This window comes from Dromaius novaehollandiae, chromosome 8, assembly GCF_036370855.1.
Source record: "Dromaius novaehollandiae isolate bDroNov1 chromosome 8, bDroNov1.hap1, whole genome shotgun sequence".
In the NCBI taxonomy this organism is placed as follows: Eukaryota; Metazoa; Chordata; class Aves; order Casuariiformes; family Dromaiidae; genus Dromaius; species Dromaius novaehollandiae.
The window spans coordinates 23,273,370-23,295,501 of record NC_088105.1 but is presented as its reverse complement, the minus strand read 5'-3'; the positions used below and the strand labels follow the sequence as shown (position 1 = coordinate 23,295,501).

The 22,132-nt window shown below is 41.3% G+C and overlaps 1 protein-coding gene across 2 annotated transcripts in view; it reads right to left on the bottom strand.

Moving 5' to 3' along the window:
* TGFBR3 (transforming growth factor beta receptor 3) overlaps nucleotides 1-20,553 on the bottom strand; it is a 128,927-nt gene extending 108,374 nt beyond the window's left edge. Inside the window, exons 1-2 of one of the 2 annotated variants that reach the window (XM_064515926.1) lie at nucleotides 20,268-20,553; nucleotides 4,792-4,967 (exon numbers count right to left, since the gene is read on the bottom strand). In XM_064515926.1, coding sequence (XP_064371996.1) covers nucleotides 4,792-4,852 — 61 coding nt within the window. In that variant the 5' untranslated portion in view covers nucleotides 4,853-4,967; nucleotides 20,268-20,553. Of the gene's footprint in view, nucleotides 1-4,791; nucleotides 4,968-17,415; nucleotides 17,433-20,267 lie in introns of those variants that run through there. The other variant, XM_064515927.1, reaches the window with a different exon arrangement.
* Nucleotides 20,554-22,132: the final 1,579 nt, after the last annotated feature.

The following is a 22,132-nucleotide window of genomic DNA, read 5'->3' as shown; positions in this document are numbered from 1 at the left end:
CCAGCCTTTCTGATCTAAAATGTGGCAGTTGCAAAAGACCACTGCAGGGACAAAGAGGCAGGCTGGTTGCAAGAATGAACTGAAGAAAGAGGGAAGGGGAAAGTAAAGATCTTTGTCTCCAAAAGTTGAAACTAGTCTGTGCTTTATTTCATCTCTAATGGTTCAAGAGCCAACCTCTGTCCCTTGGTTCTCATCTTCTAACCACAATTTAAACAAACAAAAACCTCCACACCTCTAGCAATAAATATTTTGAGGAAAAATAAAACCTACAGTTTAATTACATCTGGGAAATACCCAACAAACACTGCTTAAAACGGAAGGAAATCTGTGTGACTGACTCCCAGCATATTCTTTTTTATCCTTAGATCATGTCCTTCACCTTGCCGTGGAAGGGCTTTCTATTATACTTCGGAGGATCCTATATTGCTTTTGGAAACAAAGTGTTCAAGGCCAAGGGAAGTTCCTCTTTGAAAAAATGATGTCATGTTATGGCTTGTTTCTTCCTATTGTTACACTCGTTAATATGGCACCCATCACCACCATATCTGGAGGGCACAGATCCAAGAGACACATCAGTATACAAGCAAACAGCCTTATTGAAAATGAAGGCCTCATGTACTGAACAGCACAAGATTACTTAAGAGAAATTAAGTTTGGTTTTTTAAAAAGAAAAAAAAGAAAAAGCCAGCGTAACAAGACAATACAGGGAATAATGTGCTGCTGAAAAAAAGAGAAAGCCGTAAAGACAAACCTAATGTGACTAGATGAACAGTTTTATGTAATGGGGAACTTACTGGTTTAATTCTTTGACATACCCACTTAAAAATCCAATTCTCATAGTCTCTCCACCATCCTGACCAACTGCAAAACTCTGTCATAAGGTGAGAGGTGTCTACAAGGCAACACCAAGCAACACCAGATACGGGGAGGGGCGGCTGAGGGAACGGCACAGCATAGCTGAGTGCACAGTTTGGTCGGTATCAGATGCCACAGCAGGATCTGCCCCAGAAGCCCAGTATGAAAACCCTGGCTGCTAGGGAGGCTGTATCACCCTGCTGTTCTATCAGAAAGTAAATTCCTTCTCTCCTGCTGAACGATAAAGCAGAAAAGAAAAAAAAAGAAAAAGAAAAATAGAGGAGCCCAAGGTAAAAAAAAAATATTTCCTGTTCCTTCACAGAAATAACCTATCCTGAAGGTTTGGCCCTCAGGGTCTAGAGCAGGTATTCATTTCAGTTCTCCTCTAAGACATTTTATCAAGACATCCATCATGCCCCCAACTGCACAAATTTGCCAACAACTAGAAGAAACAGGTTTCAGCCTTTGATTTAAGCTACATTAGGACAGAATATTTTTGCTCCCGAGACTACAAAGCCAGACTTGCTTATCAGGTTACCCAAGGCCGCAGTGTGTACAGTGCTGTTTACAGGGAGTTCCTATTGTGGGCTGCCAGATCTTAGCTTAAGCCCACTTCAAAAATATAATTCTTTCAAACAGGCAGGTAGTTTGCCAGCAAATCTCCTCTCCCTCCTGTCTCGGACTTTCTATGGGGCAGAAAAATCTCACAGTAATCCAGGTTTTCCTTGCAGTCTTTTGCTATAGAATTGAAACAGCATAAATATGAGCTTACAAAAAAATATGCGTACAAGCTAGAAGTAAATCAGATTTAGATAAGCATCTAGATACATCCGAGCAGTAAGAGGAGGTAGAGAAATAGACCAATATTCTTTGAATATTTATACAGACCAGTTTCAATGCAGAGTCAGTAACATGTACATCCTCAACCTATTAGCCAGGAAATGAAAAACATGCAGTCTTCAGCTCAGGTTTGAAAATGCATCTTTGTGGATCACGACATCAAACTCCATTTTCACAGAGATATTAACACATTAGTACCTTAAAAAACAAGAATGGAAAGGGAAAAAATATCCACAGAGATTCTGTCTACAAGTGCCCCAATGCCACATATATCTGAAAAGACAACAGTGCTGAAGATATTGGAAAGTCAGCAACAAAACCTGCAGTAATAGCAGCAGTGTCAGCGTAGGGCTGACTAAACAAAAGAAAGGTGGGCTCTCTTGCAGCAGCCTTGCTATTTCAGAAGCATAAAGCGCTGGCTGGAAAAAGGCTCAATATATAAAAATCACCACCCCAGGGAGGTGGCATGCTGCCCCCTGCCTCCCCCAGGCTTCACCACAGGCATGCACAGATTTTATTTATAATTCTTAGTTTTATTTGTACTGTGGGAAGGACTTGAATGTTAATGGTTCAAGCCTGAAAAAGTGAGAGTACTGTGCGTTGGAGATGAAAAACCAGCCTACGGCACCCTGGCCATCACCCTGCCAGCAGCTCAGGCGTCTGCCACATAGCTTTTTCGGCACGTACAATGGGAGTGCACTGCTCACTCCCACCCATACGTCACCTATAACTGCAAATCCTTGCATTTACTTCTGTGATTGTAAAGCGTAATTATTATTTGGGTTAACATGTAACTGTTAACAGAAAATCTTTGCAAAAACTATATTTAAATAACCTTCATAGAGCTCTTCTTCCTAGCTGTAACTTTGTTTGCCCAAGATCTCTCTCTCCCCCCTTTACAACAGTCCATCAGCTCCTGTTGCTCATATCTTACTGTAATCATGATACTCTGTAAAGGACATGAAAGCTAGTTGTTCTCATTAAGAATTTAGAGCAAAAAGAAAAAGCAGCACAGGCATAGCTAAAAGCCATGAAGCACTTCATCTCCCCCTAACTAACTGTTACCCTTTCCACTCCCTTTGGCTCTCTTCTTCTGGTGCAGATGGTGGGTTGGAGCAGTCTAAAAGAGGAATAGCTTTGAAGGTAGCCCTGCTCTGAGCAAGGCGCTGATTAGATGACCTCCAGAGGTCCCTTCCAGCCTAAGCCATTCTATGATTTTTTTATGAATAAGCATCTGAGCAAATCCGAAGCCACAAAGATGTTTGAGAGTTTGCTTCAAGAATAGCTGCCAACAGAGAAAAAACACAGAACTGGAAAGTGAGAGGGAAGAAAAAAAAAATCCACACAAATTTCAAGAGACACAGACATGCTAAGGTTTCTGAACATTGAATAACTTCCTAGTAGCAGTGCTACATTTGATAACACTTTAAAATAGCACTTTTAATTAAAGCTGGCACTAGGAGGCAAGTTGACTTGCCTGCTCAACAACAATCTCCTCAACAACAAAATGGAACTGTGACTGCAATCAATTAAAAACAATTCTGATTTATCACACTGGCACTTTCTCTAAAGTAGATTTTTATGAATTTGGAATGATTAAGACTTGCTCTAAGTAATCCCTCTTCTCAGCCAACACCAGCATTCATATCCTCGGCTCAAGCCCCAGACACACTCAGACACACCCTGTATTGCTCAAAGTTCATCCGTAATGAAGCTATTGCAAAATCTTAGCATCAAATACTATTAAATAATCAAAGTTACTAATGTTGGATGGATGCCTTCAGGAGGTCAGCCCCAGAGAATGTCCCGCAAGGTTTGAGGGCTTGAAACAACAATTTTCCATGTTGATGATGAAAGGAAGCCAGATGGTAACATATTTAATTGCTCACTGGTCATCTTTTCCACAATGAGGACATCTCAGATTTAAGCAAGACATCTGTCCACTTTTCCCACTACCTCATTTTGCCTGACTGTGTATCCACTTGGCCTCTTCTCCAATGACCCATGATGTATGCAAGCTGGACACAGAAGGAGCAGCTGCCCCTTGGAACCATAGGAAGAACTTTGACAAAGCAAGCATACAACAAAATTCATTGAAGTTGTGTATCTCTTGAAGAAACTACAACATAAGCCAGGTACATACAGTCTACAGATCTTTCTCATTTCTCTGTTAGGAAAATATGTTGCTATGACACAATGGTGTAAAGATTTTATTTATATATATATATATATAATATATAATATATATGTATACACACACACACATATACACACACACAGGAAAAATGGGGGACATGTACCACCCCTATAAATGAGAATGCATCTTCCTAACCTATGAGCATTAACACAATTGCTATTAAAAGATCTTTACCATCACTATTGACAGCTAACTTTAAAACAGATTAGACAACAATTAGGAATGACATCTAAAAGGTTTATCCCACCAGGGGAAAAAGGATGGTCTCAGTGACCTGTTAAGATCCCCTCCAAACTTACTTTCCTGTGATTTTTTTTCAGAAAATAAATTATCAGAAATTTAATTCCATATTAGAGACCTTCAAGGCAGCACTGAGCAGAGATACTACACCTGTACAGCCCAGCTCTGTAGAGAGACCCTAGCTCAGGTTTGAAGCAACAGCTCCACCCGCACAACCCTACACCCATGGGAGTAAGTCTGGCCTCTCAACACGGCTAATAGTTTGGCCTCATCCTCATGCTGACACAGCCACCCTGCTTCCATTTCCAAAGGTTTCTGTGGTACCCTCCCTCTTTAACACATCAACCAATTCTTTTTTGTGTGTGTTTGTGAGCAAGTGTGTGTTTTCAAGATAAATCACAAAAAAGATTACTGTTAATTCTGCTATTCTGTGAAGATTTTAAAGGGCACAATAGGCACAAGAAAACTCTTAGAGAAACAGCATCATTTTTCACAACGTCATACCAGAAATCACGATCACAATTTTGTATTTACATCTTGGTTTTATATAAACTTCAGTTGACCTACATTTTTCCAACATGAACAACCATTTTTGATCAATAATTCTGAATACATACAATAATTTACACTGAATACATGATTTACATAATGCCACCTACCTGCAGCTGCTAAACACAAAATCATCAAAGCAAACACTGGAGTCACACAACTTGAAGACATTTTTGCAAACACTGTCTTCTGAAATCAACCCCCTTTGTAGCTGTTCATGTAGATTCACTTCCTTTGAAAACTGTGGTATATGTTTTGAAATGAAGTCTTCCAGACTTTTAATTGCCTACAGAAAAAAATAAAAATACATTTTAATATGAATACATCTTACAGAAATGTTTCTAGCTGTCTAAAATTCTCTCTTTTATCAAGAGAAATAGGATTCTTAAAGCAGTATTACAGAAATGCATTTAATAATGCCAAATATCCTAGATAGCAATAGCTTAGTACTCTCTTCTTCCTGTATTTCAGCACTCCTTTGCAGCCATTGCTCTTTCACATCACTCATTGTGCAAGTTGTGATCTGCTTGGAAGTGAAATCCCAGAGTCCTTTCTCCTAACAAATACTGAAGTCCTGCTGAAGCCTGACAGTAGACACTATGGGCTCAAATAAGTCAATTTTTAAGTATTTACATTTTCCCTAGGTCACTTAAACATTTGTTTATTTTTCAAATGTGCTCTAGTTGTTTTACAGGTAACATAATAAGCCTGACGCATCATTTCTCAGTATCACAAATTCTGAAAACCTCAAGCCTCCTTGACACCAGATATAAAGCTGTTGAGAATTTTTAAGAAGTTTCAAGACTTGATATACCAGGTCAGTAAAGCACCTTAAATGTGCCGTACAAATAACTGACAATACGATGGATGCCCACAAGCGTTTGAAAACATTAAAAATTCTAATGTCAAAATGTCCGCCAAAGATTTCTGAAGGGAAACATTCAATAAGTTTTGGGTTTTTTTAAGCTACTATCAGCCATCTAGCTGTCTAGAATAAGACTATGGACCGCATAGGTGAGGAATCAGAATTCTAGTATCATAATCTCATCTATTTTACTTCATGATCAGCCTTCAGGAGCAGATGACGTACGGTGCCTCAGCAACCATTAACACTCACCACAAAGCAATGTAAGCTATGGCAAACAATGATCACAGGGCTAAGGGACGGAAAAATGCTGAGGCAGGACCACATTTTAAACAGAGACAAGATCAATATCATTTAAAAGGTACCTGCTGACATTTAAAATGGTCCGAAACAGAGAGTCAGAGAAAAATAGGGCTAGGCTCTATTATACGATGCGTGCTTCGCTCTAGATGATCAGACATCCACACAAGGGAAATCTGCGCCGAGACCAGCACCTGAAGACACTTGCAGACAGCACGCCTGCTGCTAAGAGGGAAACGCCATGAACTCCTTTGCAGAATTTCTCCAAGCGTTACTCCGTGGTGACAGCACTGTCCTCTCAGAGCGAGCTGCAGCTGCTCACTAGGTTACAAGCTGCCAGTGCCAAGTCCAGAACCTCCATGCAGACTTAAGCTGAGGCCTCAAACAGGTATTTCACACAACGCTCAGCTCCTCTGACTGGTCTCGGTGGTGCCCCAGATCCCACCTGCACAGGAGGGGAACATTTCTTCCCACGAGCTGCTCTCTGCAGGCTGCCGGGAGCACCAGCACTGCTATCCATCCCAACACCGCACTTCTACAGGAGAGCTGCTTGACGCTACAGAAATGCGCACAGCAAGGAAGGAGCTGAATATCCATAATAAAAGGGGGTTTCACATAGTCCACTTTCAAGTTCAGCATCCCATGTCAGAAGCACATTTCCTTGCATTTGCTATATGCTTTCAGCACATGGTAATTTAACCTGCAGTTCCACAACAGATACTCTCCCCTTGCTTTCCTCCTCCTCCCCTCCCCTCCAGTGGCTTAGAAACATTGCCTAGACAACAGCAGTGAATGGGGGAAGCACCTAGAGAAATTATAGCTCTAGTAATTCTACCTACCAATCATTATTCTTTACCTGCTGGTACTGGAAGCTGGAAGCTTTACCTGCTTGCAGTCTGGGGAAAACGAGTTTATTGTTGACTCTGAAGAGGGACATTCACCTCTTTGCACTGTGTAAGCAAAATCTGGGTACTGTATCTTGCCATCTGATATTCACGAAGTGATGCATGGTTAGAGATCCCAAGGTAGAGACTCCTTTCCATTACAGTTAGATTATATGAGACTATCACTATCTGTGAAAATACTTAGTTATAATAACCTAAAAACTCAACCTCACAAAATAAGAATCTGTGAAACTATCCAGGGATGTTTAAAATATTCTTAGCTGCCAAAGCCCAATTGTATTTTTATTTTTCCACACATTATGCTTTTTAAAATAGGCTCTGAACATAAGAGTAGATACTAATTCACTTGAGAAGATTTTTCTTTCAATGAAATACATATATGTCATTCGTGTGCCAACATTGGTTCTGTATGCTTTTGCTCATTGCCACTTAAAACACTTCTGTTACTGAGACTGCATATTCGATCATTTATAAGACAGGTCCTTTAGTGCACACGTTATTTTTTCACTGTTTGCTAGGATCAATACATTTAAAAATGCTAAGACAGATAGCAACGCTAGATCACACAACACGTCTGAAGTTGCAACACACTGCACTGCAATGCATTTCTGTCATCAATGGCAAGACAAGTAACACGCAGTCTCATAAACGAGTTCCTTAAAACCCTGAACACTGATTTACCCAAAGATTTCTTCTATAACATTTCACAGAAGAGAGGTTCCTCTTCAGGAAAAAAGACTACTCTGGTTAAGGATGAAAATGCACACACACTCAATGCTGGAGACAGCTCAAAACAGGAAAACCTCAGAAAATGATGACTTCCTTGGACAATTTACAAGGTTTGTAAGAATTATTCATCCCAAACCTACTGGAAGTATTCAATGAGCTCCTAGATATCTCTTTCATTCCCCCCTGTAAGGTTATGTAGCTAAACCCTCAAACTCATGAGGGATCCTGAACTTTTTGGTAAATTAAGGCCAACCTTCTTATTTTATTTAACAGAAATAATAAACTGTTGACAAGAATGTTGGACAATCCTTTAACACAGAAGTTTTGAACATGAAGATCCAAATCAAACAGGTTTAATGCCAAAAAGGAAAGCCATAAAGAATTTATGACAGATTGAACATCATTTGAGAAGTGAAACATACGCTGAAATCCTTTGTTACCATTTCTCTAGATGAAGAGAAAACTAAACCTACTCAGAGTACTTCGTTGTTAGCTCAACTTTTAAATGCTGCTATAAAGGACAAATGAACAAATACAGCAAATCATAAGGTTTCTAGCCAACATTAGCTATAAAAGATCATCGTAACTTCCTGCAAGATGTCCTATGTGCAAACAAGCAATGAATAAGCTCTCTGAAACTTGAATTACTGATGCATAACCATTTCACGAACAACAATGAACAAAGAGAAACCAGAAAGAGAGCAACTAGAACACATACACTCAATATACTAAATAGAAAAATACAAGACATTACTTGGATTGCTCTTTCATGAGCACAAATCTCTCTTTCTTCAGCAATATTTTTATAAGGCAAAGAGCTGTACAGAAATAGGAAGCACAGGGAAAGAACTGGAGATAAAGCTATGCTGCAGATAACAGCTGAGCATCCCATTCTATACTGACCACTCTTTAAGCATGTATGTGAAACTGCTGTGTTTTGAATCAACTTTGATTTGGGGAGGCAGATTTAAAAAGCTGAGAGAACACACATGCACACATTCCCATCTCCAGGTAAAAGAAATGAGTGATTCTCCTTCTACCACAATGCACTGATGGATAATATCTTACAAGGTATAACCTGGAGCAGAGGACATAAATGCAAACCCCTAGACTTCTGTTCTGATTCTGCTAGCTGATGAAAAGCTGAACATTGGAGACTTAGAAAGCACCTCCTAATTTGCATTTAAGGAAAGGGCTCACTTGCAGATAAGCATTCACAGACTTGAAAATAAAAAGGAGGGCAAATTCCAGATCTTGAAATGTGAAAGGATGACAAACTGACAGTGAGTTTCAGGAATTTAGGATGGGCTACCCCTACACTCCCAGCTACACAAATCTCTGAAATGAAGCAATTCAAGTGAAAAAAGCAAACAATGTGGCTAAAAATTAACCTAAGAATAAACCTACCAAACATAATTTTTTGGTAATCTGGAAAACCTGATCATCCTCACCTGTGACTGAAAAGGTTCTCAGCAGGTAAGTCACCAGCTTAAGAGAGGGTATCCAAAAGCAACAAAGATACTTCAGGGGAAGAACAGCAGGCAATCAATTTGCCCATGTATGTCTGACATTTGGATGCTGGCCTTTTCCATTTGGTGTTCTGGAATGAAGAGGAGGCAGGTGCCAAAATCAATGGGCCTAAGTCTTTTGGAAGTCAGCTACAAAGTTGCTGTTATCTGATCATCTGACAGTACCAAAGAGAAAGAAGAAAGAAAATAGGTGAGGAAAGTTCAACTCTGGTGCAAAATAAGCCAGAATTTGCCTCAGTGTGAAACCTAATGTCACCTGCAAACCAGGAAAAGTTCTGAAAGTCCACAGAATAGGAGGATATTTCCTCTAAAATCAGAAAGCTGTGCAAAAGGATCAGGAACCTAAATTATTTATCCACAAATAAACACAACTGTTAGTCAACTTGAGACTCAAAAGAAATTTCCAAGAGAATCATCTTCTCCTTTGGGGTATTTCTAGGTAGCTATTTTTGTGACTGAGGTCATAAAAGGGCATATTAAAAGTATAACCAAAAAATCCCAAGGAGGAAGAGAAGACGACATGAGAGTCTCTGGATTAGTAAACATACTGTTTGATCCAAACATTTTATACTACAAGCTGTAAGAAAAGGCAGACAGAAGAGGGGCATCTACAGCTGGAGTCATTGAAGATTCTTAGTCAAAGAGGAAGTCTGGTGGCATCATTTTCACTTAAGTTCGTTGCAGTAAAGGCCACGAGTCCTGACAAAAATGAGCGCCTAAAAACCACCCATGAACCTGCTTCACTGAGAAGTATCGTTTTACAGAAGCAATTAGGAAAGAGCGCATCACCCGAGCACATCCAGAAAAACCCTGATGTCAGATTTTAGTAGGTTTAAAAGATTTGCGAAGCAGGGAGGGTGTAAACAAACATACAATGAAGTACACAATGGAAGTGACAAGAGGAGGAGGAAGTTTGAGGTTTTCATTTCTTTTAAAGTAGGAACATGTAACGTCCATGTGCATTTTGATGCACAGGGCTTTGCTATAGACAAGTGAAAAATATGCCACTTTTGCAGAACCCTCGGACATGCCAAACGGCCTGTTAGCAGGGCCAGCCACAAACAGACGGATCTTAGAACTGCTTTAAGCAGCATTTGTTATTTTCCAGCTTAACTCTTCAATAGTGTTTAAAAGAATTTGGCTCTGTCAGAGCCAGCAGCAGTAAGCACAAAACACAAATCCCTTCACTACACTGCTGTCATTTCTCTACCTTTTTTTTTTTTTTTTTTGGCTGAAGTCTTTTTTTTTTTTTTCCTCCTTTGTAAAAATCTACTGTCCACCTTCCTTGGAACTGCAGTCTTTTGAGGGTTTTTTTAAAGCTATCTTTTGAACTAAAAAGTCACTTTTAATACTGCAACACAATCAAAGAATTCAGAAGTTAAAGCATGCAGCTTCCTCTTAAAAACACCTTCCACACCTTGCCACTAAGGATTTCCCAGTCCTCACTGAGAGAGGCTACCAGCAGCTAATGCTGTGTAGTCCACAGATGGCTTGTTACTAGGAAAACAGATTCTGTGGCCAGTTCTGCCACTGGCAGAATGGTATCCTTCCTCTGCCTGTTTACCATCCTCCAAAATGAGGACAGTGATATAAACTCTGCTTTCAAAGTGCCTGAAGAGCTAAAAATGAAAATGACTAAATAAAAGTCCTGCAATATTATTAAAATTAAGCATCATCTGCAGAACATTTGAGCACCTTTTTACTCAGCCTGCTTCTGTACTTCTAGCTAAATAACTATCACATCCGTAAGTCCTCTTGGGATTACTGGTCTCTTTACCTTTTCACCCACTTTTCTCCTCCTGGTAAATTTATTTTTTGCCTACTTTTTCCTCACCTCCCCTTTAAGGTCCAATCTGGCAATAAATATGCCTGCAGGGGGCCACAACACAAGTTTTGGGGTGTTTCCATTTCCTATTATGGGCTCCCACAGCATTGCAGTTAGCCACGTTTATTGCTCAACTGGGTTCTTATTGCTTTATTTTCCCCTTGATTTCTGTTCCTGTAAGCCTTTTCCCCAAAAGTCACCATCCGTTTCTTTAATCACCACCTACCTTTCCCATACAAATCCTTCCTCTGCCTTAACGCTATCATACTCCTTGTCTAACCTTTTCCTTCACTGCCTGAAGGATAACTTCCACTTCCTCTTCTCCTTATCAGCACAGATTCTCTCTTCTTTCCATGCGCAAGGCAAGAGGCTGCACAGCTGACTATAACATGTTCACAAACACTTCTGCACCAAAGTGAGCCAAAACTCTTGCTCCTCTTAGTCACATGAGAAGTCCCAAAGCCAATGAGGATACTTGAGTGAAGCCAGCAGGATATGTCCCCTTGTGTTGTTTTGCCATAGCAACATGAACCCAAGTTTCTAGGCTCTCCAAGAAGGCCTTCACAGCCAAAACTTTTTCACTTTTTGTTTGTTTGTTTTAAACATGGCAACCATTTAACTTATTTAACCAGTTTTTCTCCCACTTATCTCTGTAGGTGCCCTATGCAAATGCAACAAATAAATACATTCCATGCATAAGCAAAGAGGCAATCATTCATAATCGAGTATGCCCAAGCTCAATATAGGTGTCGCAGATGATTAGCTTAACTACACAAGCAGTTCTGTAAGTTTAGGAATAGAACAGTTTTTGAAAGAGTTTATTTATAACTCCACTCCTATTAAATATGCATTTCAGCAGACTTTTTTTTTCCCCTTTTTTTTAACTGGATGACACTTCTCCTCTGTCAATTCTGTGCAATTTGCATGCATACAGCTCAAAAAGCTGACTAATATGGTTAGCAAATATTAATGTGGGATTCAAAATGTGTATTTTTTTTATGTCTGTGTCAAAGGTATATACATAAAGGTCCACCATTCAGAACTTCAAACAGTAACTTATTCATGAACTATTAACAGGATAGATTCCCTTTTAGAAACAAAGTGGTTTCATTTTCGGGTAATATGACTAGTAATAAAACTAAAAATCCTGACATATCAAAAGCCCAGGGAAAAAGTAACTCTGATGTCTCGCAGTTCACATGCTGCTGTGCTTGTAATGGGACATTTCAACAAGTCACAGTTAAAGGCTATGGGAACTGGACAAGTGCCAAGGGAAGATGTTTTATGCCATTTAGCAATTGTGCCCCTCTATTCCACGTGACTTTTGTTTTAACACTTTGTTTATTTATTTTCATATTAATGTATTACAATGCAGCCTATCAAATTACAGGAAGCCACAAAATATACACAAATCGGTCTATAAATGCTGTAAAAGCATTCCACCTTTTTTGTAACAGTTTACTGAAGGTAGTGTTGTTACCTGGTACATATTCTGCACAAAACTAGCCTGAAGCTCCGGCTTGGATAGAGGTCTCTATTCTCAGTATCATTGCATAAGCAAGCTTTCCCTTCAGCTTCCCGATTTTTTTTTTTAAATCATCCAACTTTAATTGCCATGAGTTTCAATCAGAGAAGTAAAGTCATGAAACTAGACACTGTGGGTTTTTTAGCTGCATAATCATTGTACCATAGAGCACAAATGTAAGACAGTTTACAGAAACAGGACAAAAAAAGTTTCTTTTGTATGTTCCCGGGACTTCCCTTTGTGCCCCCCCCAAACACAGTGAGTTATGCAGCTGAATCTCTTCTAGGCTCTGGGGCAAAGCTTTATTTGCAAAGTATAAACAAGAGAATAGCCTCTTAAAAGATCAGGATGTAGGAGGGTTTCAATAGGTGGAAGGGAAGGAAATGCATTCAAGAGTCCTTTTTAGTGGAAGGAGTACACAAGATCCTTCAACAAGGAGGAGACTAGCACACAGATTCCCTTTTTAAAAAGGCAGAAATTCCTAGAAATGACTGGATCTCTAAGGATGGGAGTGCACATGGGATTAAAGACAGAGCTTAACAGCAAGAGCAAACACCTCACATGTAACTTCAGCGCTGAATCAGAACTCTTCTACTTTAACATAGAGCTGCCCTCAGGGACATCCTACATCAGAGCATCTCTAAAGCAGGTAGAGCAAAGGAGGTTAGGACAGTGCTGTTATAAGAGACTGGTTCAAGCAACGTAGAATCTAGCACCAGCTGCAGTCACAGATTTTCAGTGCAGCCCACGGTCACTCTATTCCTTCATAAACAAATGAATAGTAGCAGGATCTCTGCATTGCCACAACAGCCCCCATACAACCTACCTAGAAAAATAATACCACTCCAGGCAGTTCTGTTTCTGTCTTCCAGTCAGGACAGCAACAAAAATCTCACTGATCTCATTAGGGAATACCAGTGGCAAAATTATATGCTATTTTCCTAAAGAATATTCATGTAGCAGAAGGAAAAAAAAGCAGAGACTACTAATAACTGTATATATGTAAACATTCAATGAAAGTCTTCACAACTGGTCAAGAAAGCATTGAGTCTAAAATCTGCACTGAACTAAAGCTCAGGTTCCCAAGGAACTCAGCGATGTCTCACAACAGTCAACAGGAACTAGACCCAAGTTTTTTAAATGGGACTTGCTGCTTTTGAATGTTTTACCCTGAAACAAAAACACTTCTACTGCACAGAAATCTTCAGGATGAACAGGAAGATCATAAACACTATGAAACAGAGCTCCACCACCTTTCCCCCTCAATGTTAAATTTCTTTGGCCTAATTACTTTATTTTCTTATGGTTTCTAATTGGAAACAGAATAGGTTTCCTGGCACTGGGCTATCTCACTCTTCACAAACACAGTAGCAGCCAACAACCTCACACAAGTTTCATTAATCTTAAGTTTTATTTGGCTCGGTTTCTAATTGTACACCTAAACCAAACAGATAACAGCTCAAATGTAGCTATCGAGACCACCCGACATAACCCCAGGGAAGGCATCTCCTCGTGGCTACGCACAAAAAAGGAGCCGCAGCAGGATGGAAAGTTACCAACAACTCAGCAAGGCTTCTTCCACTCAGGGTAAAGATTCGGCAAATTACTCTCTCAGTGAATGCCTGATGCAGCTATTTTTTCTAGACTAAACTGCAAGGCCTAGAATTGCATCTAGGGCTAGTTCTAGCTGGAACTTCCCTACTAGGAAAAAATCTAAATTGATCTCTGTTGGATTTAAATCTTGGAATGACCTCTACAGATTTAAAGCAGTGGTTTTCAAACCACAGTCTGCAGATGCCTGCAAATCTCTGGGTTACTTCTGAGGGGCCCATAAGGGTAATAATGAAAAGTAAGTCTACAGCACTAAACTTAAATTTGCTCTATGGGAATGCAAAACTCTTCTGGGGGGAAAAAATGGTGGTTGGCAATTTGAGAAAAGTTGAAAAACAGCATTTCAGAATAATATACAACAAGAAAAATGGATGAGGTGTACAAATCAGTCTTTCCTACTGTCAGCAGTAATAAGAAGCTACAAGATGTAAATAAAAAGCTTAAAATATTAAGTACTAATTACTTTAAAGATAGGAAGCAGCAGGATCAAAATCACATTTTGGAAAAGCAAGAGACACATGTACTAGATTTTACTCTCTAGAATAATGTATGCTTTAGAAAACAGTTAGACTGCTAAATAATAACAGAGTTAAGATAAACAGCTTTATTAAAAGCTAGCTGTCAGCCACTACATCTTCACATGTGCATCTGTAAGATAGGAAACTTCTCCCACACAAATAGGGAAGACCTTAGAGTGCCACACTATTAAAAGAATGAGTCAAAAGGAGCTTCCCTTTGAGTAGGAGTAACCTACCCTCTCACTAATTGTCTGCCAAATAACCATCAAAATTTAATTTGTTTGGCAGAGAAACACATTCAGTTTGAGGCAAAATATTTTTTCATAAAAAATATCATTTGCAATCAGTGTGATGTGGATTTGCTTCAGAGAATATGCATCACTGGCATGTTCCACTCAGAACATACATATACTCCCATATACTTTTTACCATAAGAAATTTCCTGCCTCTTATTGTTTTATATTGAGTTTATCCATAAAGTCTGCAAAAAGCTTTGAATAAAACTTTAGGGAAATGGAAGGTTGCAAGGAATTCCTAAGTATGTGCAGATAATATGTACACCTCATACGCCAGAAGAGAATCACTGCGTCTCAGAGTAAAGTGCACCACTGGATGTACAAGTGCACAGAAGAACTGGCTACTTTAAATGGTGGAGGGGGGAACTAATCCACCACATGACACAAGCTGTGCATACCGAAGAAGCGACTCTGTTCATTAATATAACAGTCAAAAGAGAGGCCTCTTTTCAAATATTGTAATAGGTGTTTTGTAAATCGAGAAGTTTTGCTTCACCTCAAATCATTGTGAAAAAAAATACACAGGTACAGCATTGACAATTGTTGATATAATACTACCATAGCTCTCAATCACATTGTGTCAAATGCAGCTACAGTCAAATCAGAATTATTTCCATAAATCTAAGACGAAAGAGGACATTTGGTCCTTCAATCCACTTCCAGCTTCTTGACAAGGAAACGCATATTCAGCGGATCTATATTGTACAGTAAACTCACTGGATACTTTGGGGTTCTTTACAGTGCCTGACTCATGCAGTGAAGCTGTACTGATTTCCAACAGAAGGTGCCTACACTTACGAAGAAAATCTGAGCATAAGCCTTAAGTGAACATCCATTCTTTTTTAGAATTATTACCTTATATAAGACAGGCCCTACTGCCTTCTGTGCAGAAAAACAATCTATATATGTTAGTTCTATAATTAACCTGCTTCGGATCCATGACCTCTAGATAAGCCATTCTCCTGGAATCTAAACAGGTCTCTTTCAAGGTCACAGCTAAACCTACTTAAAACAGAGTCCCTTCTCAGCTGACTCCCAAAATCTTACAGCATGCTGCAATGGCAAAAAAAATGAAGCTGGCCAGCCAGCACTATTAAAATTAGATAGAAACTATTTAAAAGAAATTTCAAATACAGCTGAATGATTTTTTTTTTAACAATAAACAGATAAAGCTAGTTTTAAAGTACTATCCACAGAATATGAAATAATGACTTTCACATTTCCCCAGTAAATCCATTAACTCATTATAAATACATTATAAACTAGCACATTTTACCAGACAATTATTATTTGTAAGTAGTACAGTTCAGTGATATAATATATACAATGCAACATATAAAATAGTTTCTGCTAAGCTTGACAAATCTGATCATTTAGATACTCGAAGTCATAAAGGATTATTTTTTTAAATTTATATTGCCAGAGAGGAAATGAAAAAGGGAGGGGAGGGGGGATAGATAATGGCTAAGTAGCAGTTTTAAAGACCCTCCTCCAATGATTTCCAGAGTTGTGTGAATTTGCTTCTTTTTGGCTACAGTAGAGTTAATCGTTGCTGTCATCGCGTAAGAAATGCTGTTCTGCTGGATGACTGCCAGCACATAAAAATGAGAATCCACAGTTACGGACAAAACAATTCCAATTGTACTACTTCTTCACTAGTATATTTTTACGGCAAAACATACTCCTTTGCCTGAAGTAGCTAGAAACCAGCATACATTTGTTAATCACCGTAATTATTACTGTTATAGAAGTAAAATCTATTTATAATACACAAACATTTTATGGAATTCAGATCAAAAGTAATGTATTACAAAGACATATACAATCTGTACCCCACAGAGTATTTTCCAAGATCTACATGAATCGTCTATGACTAGCTAATTCACATCTTAAACATCAAGAGATGATTGCAGATACCAGACAAAAGCACTGTAAGACAAATTAGGCAAAGTTTTAGCACTATTTTCAAGCAAAACACAAATCTCATTTGACTTTACAAACTCTGTACTTCAGCAGCTCAAAGAGCCACACAGGGGAGAAAGTGTTTTGTCATTCCCTGTGCATACAATCAGAATAAAAACGATGGATGACTGAGCTCATCAATGGAATTTGATATGGATCTTTTTGTATCTTCAGTTATCTGGCAACATTTGATAATGCTCTATGGAAAAGAGAAAGCGTACAACCATTGGTATATGCACATACCTGCTTACTGAAACACTGAGAAGAAAAACATTTCCATGTTCATTTAATGCCTCTGTATTCAATTGGTGCCATTTCAGCTGCAGATGAGGGTACAGCCAGATAAGATTACCTCTTCCTATAAACCTGTCCAGGTACTGTTAATTTCAACAAAGCTATATTTTATCTCCACTTGCTATACTGGTATGGGTATATACAATTGCTGTCACTCACAAGTGGTCTTGCAGTAAATCAGCTACTCCATGGCAAGTGCCCCAAGCATGTTTTTACCCCATTGTAACTGAAAAATAGTTTAACCCCAAAGTCTAAGCAGCAAGATAATCACATTTACTGTAGCATAAGAGCCGGTTCTTCAGCTGTTGTTGAGGAATAGCTTACACACTGCAAATTCACACCTTAGCATTCAGCAATCTGCTTGTATACCCTTACCTTAAGTATCTGCCGTTTGGCTGCATCAGGCTTCGTAAACTAAAAAGCAATATGGATCACCGTAAATCATCAAGATAACATCCTTTGTAACAGCCTTTGTTTTCAGTAATCACAGCACAAAAGGAGGAATGAATTGCTAGGCCAATGCAAACAAACAAAAATCACTATTGATCTACACTAGGAGAGTCAGTTGATGTTGACCTTCACAAAAATAAGCCAGCAATGACTTCTTAAAACCTAATAAAATACTTAAAATTATTCTCTCCTACAGAAACCCTAAACACTGTGAACACAGTTTCTTGTAAGAATACAACTTTTTTGCAACTCAATTTTAGCTTTCAAAAAATTCTCTATACCACAAGGAATGTAGTACAGTAGTACTTCTGCAAAAGTATTTGGTCAACCCATTATCTAAAGCTTTATAGACTACTCTAAGTAAGATCTCTCATTTTTAAATAACTCCTTTCAAATATTTTAAAATGAGAAATTTCACTTAAATAAGCCTCTCAGTTCTGGCTAATGCAGCAAAAATCCTTTCAGAAGAATGGGAGACATCTACTGCAATAAACTAATAAACAAGCATACAAAAATAATGTACTTCTCCCAACATATGGCAATTCTTTTCAAATTTGACATTCATCCTCTTTAAAGAAATTCTAGCAAAACATACAGGCCCAAAATTTTAACAAATTGCAATTGCAATATGCAGAGAGACTTCATGGAGTGTTTTGTGTTCCCCCTGGTGGTTTAGCAATTAACTTAAAATCACTGTTCCTAGAAGCAGGCATCAAGATGCCACAGCATTCAAAGAGGTTTTGCATGGCAAAGAAACAAAAATTGAAACTTACATCCTCAAAAGAACTCCCATGGCAGGCTGACTACTTACGGCCCTGGATACACATACAAAGGTAAAATATTTATCAGAATCAAAGACCAAATAAGACCTCTCCAGAGAGGGGGAAAGCACAGTAGAAGAGAAAAAATTTGAAGCGTCACTTTAAACTTAACAAGGTTGGATTACAGCAAACAATTGGGGGAAGCAAGTTTCAGAGTAAAGGACTCTTCACTGAAGGAAGCCAACAACCTGCCCCCATCACCAGCAGTCCCTTCCTCCCCCAGGTAGCGAGGGAGCCCTGGCTGCCACGGCTGGTACCTGCTCAGGTCCTACGTCCCAGCCAGAGAAGCTCCTCTGCGGCTAGAATTTGAACGCTGTGAACCTTCACAGGTTAAACTGCAGCTGTTCCAATGAATACGTATCTACCACTAACATTTTGCTAACACTCATGTTGGAAATACTCTGACAAGACACCTGTGCAGTTCTAATTAAAACCCAACGACCAGCTTGCAGTGTTCCTGGGATTCATGCAAAAACATGGAATACAGCGGAAATAAACTACTCCTGGCAAGAAGTGATAAACAAATAGACATACACCTTTGGAAAGAGCTGTGTTTATGTGCAGTCTTGAAGTCTTCCCCACGTGAGGCTCAGAGCGTGAAAGCGCTCCGGTTCAACATGAGCTTGAACCTAATGTGTCCCACAGGCTGTTGAAAACCAGGACACTCTCTCACTTCAGGTTCTCTCCCCAGAGGGGGTTTAATATCAGCCTGTTTGCCCTCATCCAAAAAAAAGTAAATAAGCATTTAGCTTGGTAAAAATACAGACCTGACCAGGTCACTGTCTTTCTTAAAACAACATTATGGCACTCATTCAGCCCAGTTTGATCTTTCTCCTCCAAACAATGCAAAATGTTATAAACCCTATTAAAATGTTTCTAATAGAACTTAACTGTATGGACCATCATGCATTTGAGAACAAAAAGATATGAGAGTAATTAAATTATAACAACAACTACTGCTTAATGGAACTGAGGTAAACAGATTGCATCTTGCTACATCCACGGCAAGTGGAAAAGGTGGAACCACGCACTCAGTTATACTTGAAATCCTCTCTTTTGAAAAAAAAAATCTTCTTCAATACTGTTTGTCTTCAATAACATAACTTTGGAATTACAAGTGCATCTGAAACTGGAAAGTTCAAAAAGTTACTGTATCCAGATCTGACTTTCATGCCGTTTTATTGTTATTGATAAGCAGGGCACACTCAAAAAGCTGCAGGGAATTGACTTCAGCACTTCCTTTGTAAAATATGCAAAGGTAAATCCCACAGGTCAACAGTTTCTCAGTGAAGCTGTCACGGAGTGACAGCACACTGGCCACTGCATTACCTCCACGTACACGGGCTTTACACGATGCCAGCGCACTAGTAAGTTCACTGGCCAGCCTCATCACGGGTACGATGGCCCTGATTTGCCCAGTGACAAACACCTGTGAAGGACTTCGCTTGCCTGGTGCAACCTCACACGGCTTCCTTGCACATATGGGCCTGACAAAAGTTAAGTACTTTCTTTATGACAGCTGTAGCTTTCCCCCCCCCGCCCCCCAAAAGCCTGCCTCCCAGGTCTCCGAGCAGCTTTCACGCACGAGCCTTCCAACCTGCCAGATTCGGGCTCCTCGGAGCCTGCGAGCCCTGACACACACGCGCCCCTCCGCACACGCGCTGGCAGACCTCCCCCGCGCTACCTGCGCGCAGCTCCCACGCCGCGAGCCCCGACCCGCTCCGCCGGGACGCCGCCCGGGCCGGGGCGCGGGCCCTCGGGGCGCCCGAGCCGCTGCTCGCCGCCCGGCACCGCGGACCCCGCCGGCCGCAGCGCGGAGCCCGGCAGCGCGGACGCCGCCCGCTGCGCTGCCGCGGGGGCCCGCGCCTGAGCCGCGCCGCGCAGGGGGGGCCGGGCCGGGCCGGCGGAGGGTCCGCACAGCCCCGCGGGGCCGGGGCGAGGTCCCGCCGCACCTACCTCTGCGCAGGGCTGTCCGCGCCGGGTCCCGCGGGGCAGCCACGCCACGGTGCCGCTACGCCATGGGCGCCGCGCTGCCGCACCGCACCGCACCACACCGGACGGGTCGGGTCGGGTCGGGCCGCGAGCGGTCGCCGAGGCCGGCCGCTACTGCCCGGCCCGCGGCGCGCGGGAGGAGGCGGCGGCAGCGGAGGAGGAGGAGGAGGAGGAGGAGGAGGAGGCGCGCAGCCGCCCGCCCGGCCCCCAGCCCGCGAGTAACCCCATGGCGCGGCAGCGCCGCGCACACGGCGGGGCGGGCGGGCGGGAGGCGGCGGGCGGCGCCGCGCCGCCATTGGGCGGGAGGCGGGGCCGGCGCCGGGACGGCCCCGCCGCTGGGCTCCTCCCGCCGCCGGCCGCCCCGCCCCGCCCCGCCCCGCCCCGCCCCGCCGGCCCCGCCCCGCCCCTGGTCCAGCGGGGCCGCGTAGGCGCTGCGGGGTGCTGCACATAACGTGCGGCGCTGCTGCGGCCGCTGCGCCGGGAGAGCGTTACCGTCAGGGCAGCTGGGCTGGCTAAAGACCCGCGGAACTGCGCTCCGGCCCCAGCGATGGCCATGAGCCGGTGCTCAGCGGGAGCGTGTGGACGGGGCAAGACCAGCTGTGGCACAGCTGTCCCCGAGCGCGGAGCTCGTGGGTGGGCTGTTACCCTCGGACAGGCCGATGCTAAGGCAGAAGATACTCGGAATGAGTTACAGTCAAACCAGTGCAGATGACTCTCTCTACAGTAAACAAAATAGTCCAAATCAGTTGATTTTGTTACTTTTGGTCTCTCTAGTAACCCAGCTCAGCAGTACTTACCCCCTTGAGCAAGGACGGTGGAAGAAGTAGCTTTTGAGTCAGTCTATTAAGACTACAAGGACAGGTTTGTGGAGCTGTACTGCTCTTATTCCCTATATATCCTGTGAAAGTAATAGCAATAGTTAGCATTTTGCAAACAAACAAATTTGAGATCCTGTTTTCCCTCTTCCACAGCAAAGCTCCCATCAAGGAGAGCAGAACTGAGCCCTAATCCTCCTCCTCCTACTACTACTAAATAAGAAATATTCTTGTATACCTATGGGGAACAAGCGGAGATAAAGAGAAATGAAGAAGAGTTTCAGAATGGTTCAACAAAAATTTACTAGTTTAATCTGCTTTCTTACTATGGGGCATTTGATTTTTAATGGTGCTGCATGACTTCATTAACAATCAGGGATGTGTGTCCCTGAATCTCAGTCCTGAGTTCCCACAGCTGCCTAAGAAAGAGGAGTGTTAAGAGAGGTCAGACACATTTTATTCGCTTGTGTCTTGAAATGCCAGGTTGCAACCTAAAATAATCTATTACCACCTATACTTAAGTTTGTTTTTTCCCTATCTGGATGAGTCTTATTCATGCAGTACTGTTGCATGTGCTATAAGTCAGTAAATGCCCTGATCTTATCAGGTGCTTGAGCACCCCTTTTTAGCAGCAATGCTGAGCACCTCAAAGACTAGACCTCAAATCTTTGACATTATCTCTACGTAAGAGACCTTTAGCAAGTAAATCCAATGGTTGCCATAATAAGAATTCAGTTTACATTAAATATTTCAGTGAACAGTCTTGCAGAACCTGCAGAAACAGGTAAATACAAGTTCAGGCTGCTTCTTAGCTGCCTAAACCCAGTTACACAATTTTTGGTTTATTTTTTAGTGTTTAAAAAGTTGAACATGTTGGAGCATGACATACTCCACTCTTATCACTCTCCGTCTATATGTAGGATGTAAAATCTTTGCAAGAGAGACGTGGAGGTGGGGGAAGTCCCTTCAACAAAGAAGAAAATTAATATTCTACAGCACTAAAAGTTACATATG